This window comes from Suhomyces tanzawaensis, assembly GCF_001661415.1.
Source record: "Suhomyces tanzawaensis NRRL Y-17324 unplaced genomic scaffold CANTAscaffold_9, whole genome shotgun sequence".
Taxonomy (NCBI): Eukaryota; Fungi; Ascomycota; class Pichiomycetes; order Serinales; family Debaryomycetaceae; genus Suhomyces; species Suhomyces tanzawaensis.
Window position 1 is genome coordinate 175,409 of NW_017963644.1, and position 15,195 is coordinate 190,603.

A 15,195-nucleotide genomic window follows, 5' to 3' on the forward strand; every position below is an offset into this window, starting at 1 on the left:
GCGAGGATGGGCCTGTAGATGTGTCACAGTCTGTACGGTTCAGGTTCTGTCACCGTGCACAATTGGGTAGCTGCACTATTCAGATGGAGTGTATTAAAATTTGTTCAACGACAATTGGCTGGTGGGGTCGTGCGCGGCCCAAAAATCTCGTGCGACATCCCAGGATGGAGCCAGAGGGCAGAGTGGGACAAGCTGGGACAGACAGACTGGGAGTACGGCACGGGCAGCAACCACGCAGCAGCCACGCAGCAGCCAGGACCGCCAGGCTGCGCGGCAGTGGCACCAGCACGCCCAATGCATGCCATTGCATCCGGTTTGCGGGCGCAATTGGTGCAAATTTCGCAATTTCCAGCATGCATGTCTCGTCGTGGTCAAGAATGTCGCGTTTAGCCATAACAACTCCGTGTGGCATGAAGACTTCAGTCAGCAGCATCAGCAAGGCACTGATCACCTAGAATGGCACCAACAGAGACGTGGAAGCCATTAGGTTCCATCGGAGATCTGGTCCATATTTTTGTCACCGGATTAGGCATAAATCGCCGACCGAAAAGAGACTTCCTCAAGCACGAGAACACCCAGGGACCAATAGAATGGCCTGGTTGGTACATGGACGGCGCCCAGCGAGCACGATATTGGTCCAGTTTCTCCTACAGCCGTATTGCGGCTGCGAATATTGAATATTTCAGTCCCCCGGGGACACGCGACATTAGTGTTAGCTTTTAACTCACAACGTCAACCAGATTTAGTGGCTCCTTTGCAGGAGTTAACGGTGGGTTTGGAGCGCGGGTCTCGTATAGAAGAATATACTGGTCCTAAACGGCAAGAGCGAGCATGTGCCATTTTGAGATACATTGATTCTCCAGCAACCGCAGGTCCACCAGTCGCCCACAGACAGAGCAGGTTTGCCCATCTGCCCTGACCCTGCTTTGCTCACCATCTACAGTCGCCTATGCTATGGCTCACCACATGCAGTCACGTGTGATACCACCCTCGGGTGTCCTCCGCGCACTCCGCGCGCGCTGCATGGCGTGCATCGCCGCCCCATTGGATCTGCATTTGCACGCAGATAGGGGCGCCATACGGCACTCTAACGCTAGCAGCGGCCATGGGCCTGGGGCCTGGCGCCCGCGGTCCGGTTCGGGCGAACCCTTCGCGCAAGCACCGCCCCAGGCTGCTATCGAATATCCGGATCACGTGATCCCACTAAACCCTAGATTCATCTCTGGCTACTGACGCTACTCTTCGCCAACCTCACCACCACTTGTATCCAACCCGCCGAGTCCGTCGTCGAGATAGCTTGCCTGAACCTGCAACATCCGTACTTCCCCACCCCCACCCACGATCCCGCACCATGGTGGAGGACCACGACAGTGACAGACGTCACGACCACAAGAAACGTCAACGCCGAAGCTACAGCTGCGGTTCGTGCAAAGTCCTCAAGATCAAGTGTGACCTACAGATTCCCTGCTCGTCGTGCGTCAAGTTCAAGCGCATGGACAAGTGCTTGGAGAGTCCACCCCGACCCCCGTCCAAGGAGGAAATGACCCGGATCCAGGAACGCAAGCAGCGCACCAAGAAGAAGTCCCGGCTCCAGGAGGTTCCTGAGGGCGCCAGCGACGTCCATACGGGCGAGCGACTACTGCCTGCTAATGGGCTCGTTGCACCCGTGCCACCAAATGGGCTCGTTGCACCCGTACCACCCAATAGCCATAGCCAGGCGCCTTCACACCTCCACGGTCCCTACGGCCCCCGAGCCCTCCAGGGGCCGCCGCTGGACGTGTTGCCCAACGCCAGCTCGTTGCCAGGCATGCACGTCACGCCCGACGCCCTCTTCATGCATTACCACCACCAACCGCTGGTGCACCCTGAGCAGACGCCGCTCCAAGCGTTCCCGGCATTGCCCATGGCTGCACCGTTGACCCAGTATGTGACCTCGCGGTCGCTGCCGGCGTCGTCCATGACCACCCCTCCCACCGCAAACAGCCTTCTTTCCATGCATTCGCCGCACGATAGTGTGCCCACGCCAGACTCCCACCCATCTACCTACTGGGCCAATCCGTTTGGCACCGACGGCCTCGGGTCGATCGACGCCCAGTCCCGCGACGACGAGTTGTGTATGGTGGAGATGTCCATGCTTGAAGTGGGCAAAATCAGGCGTTTGCTCCCCAACTCGTTTGCCATCGTTCAGAAACTCCACCAGGCGTACCTCCATGCAGAAGACGCGCATGTGTCGCAGCTCGTGGACCATGACACCCTCTTGCATAAGTATCACCACATCTACACCAAAATCAAGCAGACAGGCGACCACGACCTCTCCAAGACGTTCCGGTTCACCATTGTGGAGGTGCGCGTGGCCAGCCACTTCTTGTTGATGTTCGCCAGTGGGCTCTTGTTGGAGGACGCAGGCCTCTCCAACTTCCTCCTCGAGGGCCTGATCTTCCAGCCTAATGCGCAGATCATCGACGAGTGGGTGCAGCTCGCCAAAGCATTGCGCGCCAAGATCTTGCGTTACGAGAAGACCACCGACATTCTCTACTTGTTGGACTGGTACTTTTTCGCCAAATGCTACTACACGCTCAACAACCAGATAGTCGACCACTACCTCGAGTTCAACAGCTTGTTGAACTACGTGGTGTTGAACAGCACGTTTGTCGAGCTCATCGAGGACCCTGAGAGGGATACGCCGCCGGCGCAGGTGCCCATTGCCATGTCCGGCAGTCTTCCCACCACCACCAGCATTCAGGAGTATCCTGCAAGTATAGAGTTTAAGATTTTGGCTCGGTACTGGATGCAAATTCGCATAGTGGACATCGAGCATGCATTTTTCCAGTACAAGGGCTCGTTGTTTTCGTCGTCCCAGCTCAAGGGCACCATCTTGCCCCACCGCAAGGTGCTCCGGTTCCTCTACGGCGACGAGCTCGAGGACGTGGCGGACGCGAAGCTCCAGTACGACCTCAAGCTCTGGGGCCTGTACTACCGGCGTGACGTGCATACCGTGTCACGCACCCACATCATCCGCCGCTACCTCTACCTCTACGCTGACGTGGTGCAGTTGTTGCACGAGGAGCTTGCGGAGTTGCAGCAGCGGTACTACTCCACGCAAGCGTCGCCCACCGCTGACGAGGTGGCGCGGTTCACGCTCGACAGGCGTGCAGTGGACTTGGTGATGATGAACCAGTACACCGTCAACTTGTTTGTACGGTGGTTGAGCTTTATCCGGGTGGAGGCAGGCTACTTCCCGCTGTTGCGGTTTGCGTCGTACTACACCACCATGATCAACCTCTTCAACCACTTCTGCTTGGTGGATCAGCTAGTCACTGGCAAGTACGCAGGCGCCCGTGACCTTTTGGAGGAGGTGATGGCGCGCTATCCGCTTGCAGTGATGCGGCCGTTCTACAACTGCATGGTGGTGCAGGCGGTGTTTTTGGTGGTGTTCAAAAACTTCATGGACGCAGGCCACCGCTTCCGCATGGACTTGGACCCCAGCTACGGACGCGTGGTGCACCAATATCACCGGGTGGTAGCGCGCTTTGCTTCCAGCACCGCATTGGCGGCGTTGCATAGGGTGCCTCACTACCGCCTGGCGGTGGGTGCAGTCACCGAGACCCTGCGGTACTTGCAGGCAGCGCGGCCTGTGCATGGCACGGCGGCGGCGTTGATGGACCAGTACCAGGCCAGCATGGAACCCCTGCATTGGCAGTTGTTGGTTGACAGCTACTTTGGGTCGCTGGAGATGTTGGTGGGCTACGCAGAAAAGGTGTGGGAGCTCTTTGAGTATTTGCGGGACCCCGCGGAAGACGGACTGGACAACCGAGGGCCCATTGCCATCACGCCCACCGTCAACTTTGACCAGGACATGATCGACAACCCCAACTCGCGGCTCTCGGGGTACGTTTTTGACACCGAGATTGTGGAGCAGTACATTGCGCACATTGTGCCGAAGGAGTGAGGTACACCACCAAAACGAGCCCAGCGATGCGTACATGAACCACCCCACGTACACGCAGCCTCGCTACATGCATGGCATGATACTTCCAGGACGAGCAGCTTGGTCGTCTCACGCATGACACATCCAGGAGAGCCTATCAGTCATGACGCACTCTTCGCACCCCGTGCACTAGTCTAATGACGTACTGCCAGATCTGCATGCGTCGTATCTGGCCGAGGTCGACCCTGCAGAACCTCCAGCCCTGGCTTTGTACTTGTATATTTGTAATATTAATGGACGACACATGCCTCGTAACTAGCTGGGACCAGGGCAACCACCGGATCACTCGCATTGTTCCGTCGCTTGTGAGCCAACTATTATATCGTAGGTGATAATCCCGTTATATTGTACCTGTACACACGACTGCGCACCCGTCGCATCGTCTCGTGCAGCGGACCTTCACTGCGCTGTTTTCCGCGCCGATTGCAGTCCCCACCGCCAAGCTCGCAAAAGGCCAAGCTTTCTGCCCCCGTTGGGCCTCGTAAGTCCCCTTGTCATCCCCTTGCCACCCCCTCTTGGCCGTTGCTCACTACGGAGCTAGCGCGAACTCCACGTGGCTATGCCCAACTCACCATCAATGACCTCACCGCAGATCAACCATCGGTGTCACTGGTGGACTGAAAGCTGCGCCGATGATGCGCCGAGCTCCGCCGCCGCCCCATATATAAAGCGCAAACGCCCACCCCCAAAGCCTCTACGCATAAAGCACCCAGGCACATCCCCGACAAAGCCCAGGCATAAATACCAGCGCCCATCGCATACAATTCCCCAGGCCCCAGGCATAAATCAGCGCCCTCCGTTCCGCACCCTTGCCCGTTCTTTAAATAGCCTGCTTCTGCTTCCTGCACTCACCGCAACCAGCAAACTTCCGGTTCGCGCACGCACAGCCACTATATCTGCTCCGCCAAACCGCTGTATCTTTCAACCAATTCGCCTCCACTTGCAATGAAGCTCGCCTTGTTGCTGTTGGCCTCCACGGTGGCTGCCCAGGGCCTTGCCCTCAACTTCGACATTGTCCGTGCCAACGACCGTGCCTCCATCGACAGAGACAGCGACCACACCCCCCGCATGGTCAAGCGTGATGGCCTGTTGGACATGACTCTCACCAACCAGCAAACCTATTACATGGTTGACTTAGAAATCGGCCTGAACAAAGATAAGGTTGGCGTGTTGGTTGACACCGGCTCCTCCGACTTGTGGGTGATGGCTGCAGATTTGCGCTGTCTGGCACCCAGCCTGCAGCTGAAACGTGAAGCTAAAAATGTGGTACGGTTGCCTGTCAATCCTCCCCAGGAGCAGCCTGCGCCTGCTGCAAAGCGTGCAGACGAGCTGGAGCTGGTGACGGTAGTGACTGTCACAGGCACCGAGATGCCGTCCGGATTCTCGCCAGGCGACGCACCTTTCCGTTCAGGCTCTGCAGTAGCCTCTGCAGTAGCGTCGGCAGTGGCGTCAGGCTCGCCAGGCTCCGGTTCTTCGGGCTCCGGCTCAGGATCAGGCTCTTCAGGCTCCTCCGGCTCCAACTCCGGCTCCAACGAGTGCACCAAGCAGGGTGCCTTCAACTACGAGTCCTCTTCCTCGTTCAACGCAAACTCCTCGGCCCCCGACTTCCTCATCCGTTATGCAGACGGCACCTACGCTGCAGGCGAATGGGGCCACGACGACGTCGCCTTCGCAAACGCCACCATCAATGACTTGTCGTTTGCAGTCGCAACCAACACCTCCTCCAACATCGGCGTGCTCGGCATCGGCTTGCCGGGCCTCGAGGTCACCTACTCCAATGCAAGACGCGCAGGCGCCGCCTACCAATACGAAAACCTCCCTGTCAAGTTGAAGAACCAGGGCATTATCGACAAAAACGTGTACTCGATCTACTTGGGCAATGCCAACGCCAAGTCTGGCTCCATCTTGTTTGGTGCTGTGGACCACGCCAAGTACTCCGGCACTTTGACCACCGTGCCCATCATCAACACCCAGTCAGGCTTGGGCTTCGACTCGCCCATCCGCATTGAGGTGGTGGTCAACGGCATTGCGGTCAATGCGTCTGGCGACCAGTTCACCATTGCATCTGGCGGCTACGGCGCCATCTTAGATACGGGCTCCACATTGTCGTACTTCCCTACTGCATTGGCCGAACGTCTTGCAGACACTCTTGGCGCACGTTACGACCCCAGATACGGCGCCTACCTCATGTCATGCACCAATGACATGAACAACGTTGTCACCTACACCTTCTCGGGCCAGAACATCCTGGTGCCTGTGCCTAACTTGCAGATCCAGCTCTCCAGAAGCATATGTGCGCTCGGCGTCATGCGCTCGGGGTCTGCAGGCTACCTTCTTCTCGGTGACAACTTCTTGAGAAGCGCATACCTCGTGTTCGATTTGGACGACTTGGAGGTGTCGCTTGCACCTGCCAAGTACACCCTGGACACCAACATCGAGGTCATCAGCTCGGCTGTGCCCAGCGCCACCAAGGCTGCAGGTTACTCGTCGACCGAGTTGCGCAGCGGGCTGGTGGCCCCTGCGTCCAGAACCGCGTCGTTGAGATCGGGTGCACCTCCCCGTTCGGGCTCGGGTTCCTCCTCGGGCTCAGGGCTGTCTGCGGCCACCAAGACCTACGCGTACATGTTGCCATTATTTGTGGCTATTGGATTTGTTGCGTTTATCTAGGATAGATTAATAAAAGAATTTTGAGGCAAAGGGTTCTAGAACCTTTTAGTCAATCAAGAGCTTCTAGAAGCTGTGATAACTGTAGATGCAAAACGGAAATATTTTGAAGACCTTCGAAGATATTCATAAAAAATAATATTCAAATTTTGGTAAAGTTAAATATTATTATTATAAAGATGATAGTCAAATTGCAAACGGCTTCTAGAACATGACGTCGTTAATATTGATGCAAAAGGCCTTAGAATCCGGTATTTTATTAATTATCCTAGATTGTCTAAAATGCAAAAGGCAACATTCTAGAAGTTATTCGTTAATTGGTAGTTCAGTGTAATTCTTGTTAGAGCAAATCGTTAATGCTAATTTGTCATTCTCTTAATTATTCTTGATGATTTATATTTCGATGCGTTAGTATTTTTGACGCCATTCTGAGTTAATTCCTTCAATATCTATTAATGTTGCAATAGTTATACCGGAAATAATCATTGATTATTAATGGATCTGGTGAAACGTATACATTAATTTGATTATCTACAATTTATTCCAGTTGAGAAATCACCGTGACTCTGCAAGCGTTATCTGGTAACACTAATGTCGTCAATTAATACCCTTGTATCAGGTTTTATGACTTCAGTCCACGAAGCTCATGCCGCCTACGTCAAAGCACATCCAGGGTGGTAGCGGACTCTTTCCTGCCTTGTTATGTGGTGATGTGATAGTTGGCGTTGGAGTTGGACTCGAACACTGAATTTTCGAACTTGAGTATGAATTGCAGGCCCTGCTAGACCACCAAGCCGTTATTACGTTTGACTATGATACGAAATTGCGTCTCCTGAGTTCAAGTGTAAGCCTGAGCCGGCAGAAATTGCGCTAAGTAGTAGCTACTGATAAAATATCCTGAATACCCCTGTAGGGCTGCCAGTTTTATCTTTATCAACCTCTTCAGTCAATTGGTAGGCGTGCAACAGCTACACCCAACAAATACAGTGAAAATCCTGGGCCAATACAAGTCGCCTCTTTTTTGTCAATCTGCAAGCGATTACCCGGGGGTTCTGGTGACAACAGGAGCATAAAATAGTGGGGTCTTGCATTAAATCCATCGATCCATACAAGCTACCACGAACGGCTCGTAACCGCCAAAAATCTTTTCCCAAGAGAAATCTGAAACGGAGGAAGATTAGGATACTGAAGGACCACATGGAACTCGCGGCATGTTTCCGGAGTAGAGTTGGAACGTTTGGAATAATTGTTATAAAGAATAATTATTAATTGAATCGGAAGTTCTGATGCGTCCATGCCTATTATTGTACGGAAAATATTAATAGAGGAGCCAAATTCAACTAAACGGTCAGATTAAATGCCATTTAGAGACATTATACCTGATCAACGATCCATCCAGGGTTATACCCTCAAAGATACTTATTTATATACATATGTTATTTATATTCACAAGAACCCAATAAGAACCTCAGACAGAGAATATCGTGGCACGTGCACAATAATTATTTTAGCACCCATACTTCATTTAGCTCCACCGCTTCCCCGCCTCTTTCCAGCCATTTGTGCCTTGCAAACCTGTTGTCTCGGACCCTCCGTACCCCCTCCCCCTCCCTTATCGTTAGTCATGGCTGACGTCAGACGTCGTGCCCCCACCACCTCACACGATCACTCCCCGGCCCCTCCGTCTGCACGTGATTACTAATCCTGATCCACCAGATTGACGTTACAACTCCCAGGGTGGTTATCACTACAATCCACCAAGCCTAGCTCTTACCGCCCTCGGATCGCCTCCTCCGTCTCCCCCACCGTCTCCCCCACCTTTAATACGGTCCAGACCACTGATTGCGGCCTCTGAACTCGCTAGCCGCCCCGTCCAACCACTCACTAATCCACCGATAAGCAACTGCATCAGTCCACTCATCAGCATCGGCCAATCACTGATAGGCCACTCTGCAGTCACAGCTCATAGCTACGAGCCACATCACTGCAAACTTCGCTGATTCATCCACAAGTAAAACCCATTACTTGACTATTAGTCACACAGGACTGGCACTAGAATCTCAGTACGGACTGCTACTGAACCAGCGAGTCATCCATAGGCGATTCATTCATAATTGAATCATCTCAGTCACGCTCTAAGACCATAACTAGCACCTGAGCTGAATCCAAGGGTCGCACCACCTGGTACTGAACCCCCCAACACACCACACTAGGCTGTACAACATCTACAGGTGAAGCCATCCCTACTGAAACCAAGCATTCACTCACACCATGAACAACCAGAACCGCGAAGCACCCAACAACAACGACGACTCCGGCAGCGAGTCCACTCCCAATCGTCCGAGAGAGCCCCAGGCCGAAAGAGGCTCCTCCAGCTCCAACAGTTCCTCTTCCAACGTCCATCGCCACAGAGCAGATGCCGGGATTTTTGAACGCTTCATGGACAACTTCTTGGGAATCCACCGCTACCAGCACAGAACAGGCCAGGAGGGTGACAGTTCGTCAGCTCGAGGCACTGCCACAGCTCAGCCGCGTTCTAGACTACGGAGACTAGTCGAGTCTGCCTCCGGAAATACCCTCTCTGCATCGACCTCCGAGACTCCGAATGCATCCAATCCTTCCTCAGGAGAAACCACCAATCCCAACACTTCAAGCGCAAACCCTGCCTCTGCAAATCCTGCAGCGGGAAGCGCTTCTTCTGGAACCGATTACGATGATCGTGCCATAATTATCACCGTCAACTACGTCTTTTCTGACGAGAACAACCCTCAGGACCCCAACCGCACTGGTTCACTCATAATGTCACTTCCAAATAACTCCTCCAACAGAGACCCTCGTGTGATACAGGAGTTTATCCGGTTGGCCACCCAAATGGCATATTCTAGCATTATAAACGGGTTACACAAGGAGAAGGGGGTGACCTTGAGTAAATTCAACTCTTTTCCTGGCGTGGAAGAGAAGGATTTAGGCGAGGTCCAGAACTGCTCCATTTGTTTCGAGAAGTTCGAGAAATTGGTGGTTTCACCTGAGCCTTCAGACGACGAGGTTATCACCAAGAAGAGGAGGACTGACAGTGGGCTGACGTCCACTGCTACCCTGGACAATGAAAGAGAAGATAGTTCAACCAACACCACGACAGACCCAAAGTACTTGGTAGACTATCGTGGAACATTCGAACACATAGCCGTTAAAATGCCATGCAACCATGTTTTTGGCAAAGACTGTTTGTTCGAATGGCTCAAGCTGCACACCACCTGTCCCCTTTGCAGAAGCTCGGTCGCTGAACCTGGAAGTAACGAGGGTAATGTGTCCACCTTTGACTTACCTGTCAATGGGGTGGAAGGACTCTCGAATTCCAATTTGAGAGTTGTCAACAACGACACCACCCCAATGTCAGGAATAGACTCCTCGGGGCTCCGCAGAGTCTTGAGGTCGGGTTCTGCTCTACCAGAGGAAGATGAAGGTGAAAACAATGCCCTTTCCAGTATAATAGGATACCTCAGAAGACAGAGAAATGGTGTGACCCCACCAGAACCACTTTTTCCTACAGGAATGTCAAGCAGAAGGACGGAGAGAGGAATTGAGACTCGTAGCACGGAAGATTCAAACGACGAGGTATTGGATTTCATGAACTTAAGGAGCTTGGTAGATGGAAATGATGGATCTTCTACTTCTGGCAATACTACTAGCACCAATGAAAATACTCATGATGACTCTGGCAATACGAACTCCAATCCAAATGATGAACCTGCCTCAGGAGAAGGCACCAACAACTAGTCAGGGGGTAAACTAATAAACCAACCTCGACACACATATGGGACTGGCTCCATTCAGAGCATCTAGAGCTCTTGTGGCAGATCCAGTTATGATACCCTAAATAAATGTATAGAAGAACCAGCATTGTAAATATACGCATCTAAGCGAAATGGCACGAGACAGATCTAGCACTGTAACCATAATGAAGACATTACCTCAACATGGAGTATATTTATTTCCTTTTGTTCTTCTCTATCATTCGGTATTACCTCTAGAAATATAAATTACTCTTTTGTACTTCCCCAACATTGTGACCCATTTGGATCGCTCCGTCTACCAACTACCTTGCTTTCCGACTTCTAGACTGCTGAAGGGTTGTTATACTTACTAGATAAATTCATTGCACTTCAGTATTACAATAGCATGTATACATCGTATATTTATTTCATTATTCTGGTACCGAAAACTCGCAAATATACCCTCAATCATGTAGTATTTGCTCATTCTACTACAGGCCAATTCCTTGCTTCGAATAGATGTTCAATAATATCAATTAGTTGGCAAGACTAGTATAAATTTTCTACCTTAAACCTTTCTTGTTCATCTCCTCATTTGAAGAATTTCGCATACTTGGCCTTCTCGGCCTTCTTCTTTCCTTCAGCCAATTCGGTACATTTTTGCATGCTGTTCTCGATCACCTTGTCATTTGGCAAGAGCTCGTGTGCAACAGTGAGGTCCTTTAATGCTAGTTCGTACTTCCTCAATTCCATGAGAGAGCACCCTTTTCTGAAGTGTCCCTTGGCTTTCTCAGATGCACTCAAATTGTCGGACTCCAATAAATACACCGAATAATCGTGGGACTTCTGGAAATCACCCAATTTGGCACACACCAACGCCAAGTTCAAGTAGAGCTTTTTCTTCAAGTCATAATACTTGGAATACCACTCAGGCTCCTGGTCTTGGTCGGGAATGTACTCCATGACGTACCGAAGACATTTCTTGTACTTGAACAACGCCAGTTGAAAGTCTGCAGCCTTGAATAAGAGGCCTCCGCTTTCCTTTATGATGCTGGAAGCGATGAACACTGACTCAGATGAGTCCTTGTCTATGGTGCCATCGTCTTCGGGATACTCCTCGTAGATATCTCCTCCGATCTGGTTGTAACTGGCATTAAATATAGGCACCTCCATTCCTTCAGTCCATTCGCCACAGTTCTTGATACGAACAATGCTGGATGGAACTGGTACGTTGTCCTTGCTTGTATCCACTCTTTCCACCTCTCTGACGACAGACTTGCCATGCAACACTGTTCCGAAAATCGAGTGCTTGCCGTTCAAATGGGGCTGTGGATACGTGGTGATGAAGAATTGCGACCCGTTGGAGTCCTTCTGGCCATCGTTGGCCATGCAGAGCTTGAAGGGCCCGTCTAAAGGCTCCAGCAAGTTCTCGTCCTCAAAGAGCCCTTCCTCATTGAACGAGGACACATTTCCCTTGCCCACGTCTGCGTGAGGATATTCAGCTTTGGGGGTCTGGCCGTACTTCAAGTCACCTGCCTGGATGACGAAGTTCTTGAGCACACGATGGAAAACGGTGTCTTTGTAGGACAATACCTTGCCATTGGCTTCGATGCCCTTGCATAAGTTCAAGAAGTTCTGGGTCAGTTTTGGAGCCAAATCATCGAATAGTTCGAGCACGATTCTTCCCACATCTTTGTCGTCGATGGTGATGTCCAAAAAGGCTTTGGATCTGACTGGTTCCACTTTCATGGCTGGCGGTGTCGGTTCTTGTAATGGCATCGCAGAAATGGTTGTGTTACGTAAGCGGATTGGAGGAGTTGCAATATTGAAGTTTCACGACAGTTAGAAATAGAATGGGATGCAGCGTGGTATGTTAGCTAAGAATTGATTATTCTGGTCCAGCTATGGTGGGAATCATAATCCAAATTGTGATTCTGAGAACCAACTAATTGCCTTCTCGAAACAATTTATTGAAATAATTTCAATTTTGGTGGTCATGGAGCGAAGTGATCCACTGAGTAGTCGGATTCCAGGAGGTAACTATACTCTGCTGGTGGTAATTAAAATCCTAAAGTAACGATATGGATGCTATCAATTCCTAACTACAAATAATTCTTGCTTAAAATATATCCTTTGAATACTTAGCTTGCTATAGATCTACTCAGGAAATGCTTGATAACTATTTCATAATCTTCTTTTGTTAAAGTCTGCTTGTCATTTTTTTAATTTTTAGTTCTCGTATTTCTCCTTGGGTCAGCTCTATTCTTCGATATTTCAAGACTATGAAGCACCACCTTTCAAGTCACAGAGAAATTGTGCATTTCAAAGAAGTAGTATTGATGGATAATTTAATACCGAGCGTCAATTTCAATGGAATTGCTGGTCAACCGACGTTTTTGAACTCTTTTACTGGCCGAAATATTTAACCCGCTTCGGCTATTGCTCCCTTGATTGGAACTTCTTAGGTGCAATATCTTTTTTGGTGTAGTATTAACTTTGAGCGCCTTTCGTAAATCAATATGTATTTATTTTAAATCAAATTAGTTAATTGGAAACAACATTCCCTAACTTCCATATCCTAGCTATTCATATGATACTATACCTCCTGCGCTTCCAAGGTATGGGTATTATAGACTCCATCATAAATCTACGGTTTGATTGGCCATACAATGAAACACCCTAAATTAACCATCAACTTTACACCACCATTGCAGTCTACTTATTCTAGTATCGATGCTTTACTCATACACTTCGACTTGAGAATTGACACATTTTCCACCTCCACCTTTCCAGTTGCAAAAAGTCACTTCGTGTGCATACCAGCATCGCGATATATATCCCACTCCGATTCCATCCATTCCACACAACATGTTTGCCAGGTCTATACGGAGGTACTCGTACCAGGCTCAGCTACACAATGCCGTCGAGAACGTGAGCGTGCTATTGGAGAAGTCCGATAGGTCGTCATATTTGCTTGCTCAGTATATCCCTGAGCCTGCCAGAAATGCGTTTTTAGCAATCCGTGCCTTCAACCTCGAAATCAACAAGATCGATGGAGGAAACAGTCCCGGATCGGTCTCGGCCAAGGCATCGCAGCAGATGTCTGGATCCTTGGGCGTGTCGACCGCTGACTTGAAGTTCAAGTTCTGGAGTGACTCCATCTCCAGAGTGTTCACTGACGACTCAGACAAGGACTTGGGAGAGCCCATTGCCGTGTTGTTGCGAGATGCTATCCGCAACGACTTGAACTTGGACATCACATACTTCCACCAGTTTCTCCAAACACGTCGTCACTTTTTGAAGAACCCATCGTTCAGGACGGTCGACGATATCTGCTCCTACGGAGAAGGCACATACTCCCAGCTCAACTACTTGACCCAGGGACTCCTCCTCTCGCCCTCGATCCTGCCTTCCGCAATCAACTTGCTAGAACACTCGCCTGAGCTCCAGTCGCAGGTGAGTGACATTGCAGCCCATATCGGCCAGGCCACTGCAGTCAGCTCCATGATTCTTGGGTTAAAATACTACGCAACCACCCGTAATCTGGTGTCTATTCCAATCGACTTGATGACCAAATTCGACTTGTCCCAGGAGGACTTGTTGAGAATCACCCAGGGCCATATTAAGGACGAGGACAAGATCAAGGACATCCGCGAGAAATTGAAGAACGTGATCTTCGAGACGGCTATCACGGCGAACGATCACATTCTTAGTGCCAGAAACAAGCTTGCCAAGGTCCAGGAATTGATCGTAGACGTGGTGAAATCTAACCCCCGTGATGAACAACTACAAAAGCACTCCAAGAAATGGAGAAAAAACCTCCCTGATGTTGTATTCACACCATTTATGGTGGCAATTCCCTCGACGTTGTACTTACAAAAACTTGAAAAGCATGACTTTGACATCTTCCACCCCAAATTGGACCAGAAGGAGTGGAGATTGGCCTGGACTTCCTTCAAAAACTACTACCAGAGAAATATCTAACTGAGGCTCAACAAAAAACTGCTGCTGGATAGGAGTAACAACACCACGATGACATGTACATAGTTAAGCAACGGGTACTCCTGCCATTATCTGTAGAGTTGCAAAAGCCACCAGTAGGATGTTTTTTATCACGAGAACTACGAAAATTATCGAACAAGTAGAGGAATCAACGAAATTGCTACCAGAAGGGATTTATAGAAAGGTGTCGAGAGATATGAGAAGTATCAAGCATACACGAGAACAAACCTCTTCCAGATGGTAATTATAATTAGATTACGGACACTTCAGAAATTATTTGAATCCTGTACGTAGAACAAACTTCTTTTATAATTAGATCACGAAACATGGAGATTTATCAGCCGTGTACGTAAACTAACTGCTACTTGATGGAATGGATGTAGTAATTGATAAAGGAGCACGAGGATATGCCCATTCTAAATACACACCATAAGTAACTATACTTTTTTGAAAAAATACCGAAAATGCTAGAAAATATATAATCGTAAACGATATCGGTGTACCAGAGAGGAATTCCCCACGTACTTAGCAACCGGAATTGTTTATAGGTTATTACAGTTACTGCCAATACCCTAGTAATGAGGAGCTTTCCCAGAGTAGAATTGTCTACGATCTTCACAGGCAGTTCCAGCCAAAATCATCTCACGAATCTACGCGTATTAATTTGACAGTTCATGCTATCGTTTGAAGAGGAGTTTAGACTGAAACCAGCATGTTCTACAGCCTGCCCACAACACGAGGCATGTCTTATCGTATCTACTTGACATT

The 15,195-nt window shown here is 50.0% G+C and overlaps 5 protein-coding genes across 5 annotated transcripts; 4 read left to right on the forward strand and 1 right to left on the reverse strand.

Annotated features, from left to right (window-relative positions):
• Positions 1 to 1,393: 1,393 nt before the first annotated feature.
• Positions 1,394 to 3,937, forward strand: ZCF8 (Zcf8p; the record flags this gene model as incomplete). The annotated part of the gene is made up of 2 exons (XM_020208575.1): positions 1,394 to 1,914; positions 2,014 to 3,937. Coding segments are annotated over 2 exons (2,445 nt in total), but the record flags the coding sequence as incomplete, so codon positions are not given.
• A 996-nt stretch (positions 3,938 to 4,933) lies between these two features.
• Positions 4,934 to 6,655, forward strand: SAP9 (aspartyl protease; the record flags this gene model as incomplete). The annotated part of the gene is made up of 2 exons (XM_020210687.1): positions 4,934 to 5,254; positions 5,324 to 6,655. The coding sequence occupies 2 exons, from the start codon at positions 4,934 to 4,936 to the stop codon at positions 6,653 to 6,655; spliced, it is 1,653 nt and encodes a 550-aa protein (XP_020061912.1).
• A 2,271-nt stretch (positions 6,656 to 8,926) lies between these two features.
• Positions 8,927 to 10,288, forward strand: CANTADRAFT_33361 (ubiquitin-protein ligase; the record flags this gene model as incomplete). The annotated part of the gene is made up of 2 exons (XM_020208508.1): positions 8,927 to 9,149; positions 9,207 to 10,288. Coding segments are annotated over 2 exons (1,305 nt in total), but the record flags the coding sequence as incomplete, so codon positions are not given.
• Positions 10,289 to 10,839: 551 nt separating this feature from the next.
• Positions 10,840 to 12,356, reverse strand: CANTADRAFT_27564 (peptidylprolyl isomerase). The gene has a single exon (XM_020208144.1). It carries the CDS (start codon positions 12,202 to 12,204, stop codon positions 11,017 to 11,019), a length of 1,188 nt encoding a protein of 395 aa, XP_020061914.1. The 5' UTR covers positions 12,205 to 12,356; the 3' UTR covers positions 10,840 to 11,016.
• Positions 12,357 to 13,253: 897 nt separating this feature from the next.
• On the forward strand, positions 13,254 to 14,848 carry CANTADRAFT_27565 (uncharacterized protein). The gene has a single exon (XM_020208145.1). It carries the CDS (start codon positions 13,294 to 13,296, stop codon positions 14,407 to 14,409), a length of 1,116 nt encoding a protein of 371 aa, XP_020061915.1. The 5' UTR covers positions 13,254 to 13,293; the 3' UTR covers positions 14,410 to 14,848.
• The last annotated feature ends 347 nt before the right edge of the window (positions 14,849 to 15,195 follow it).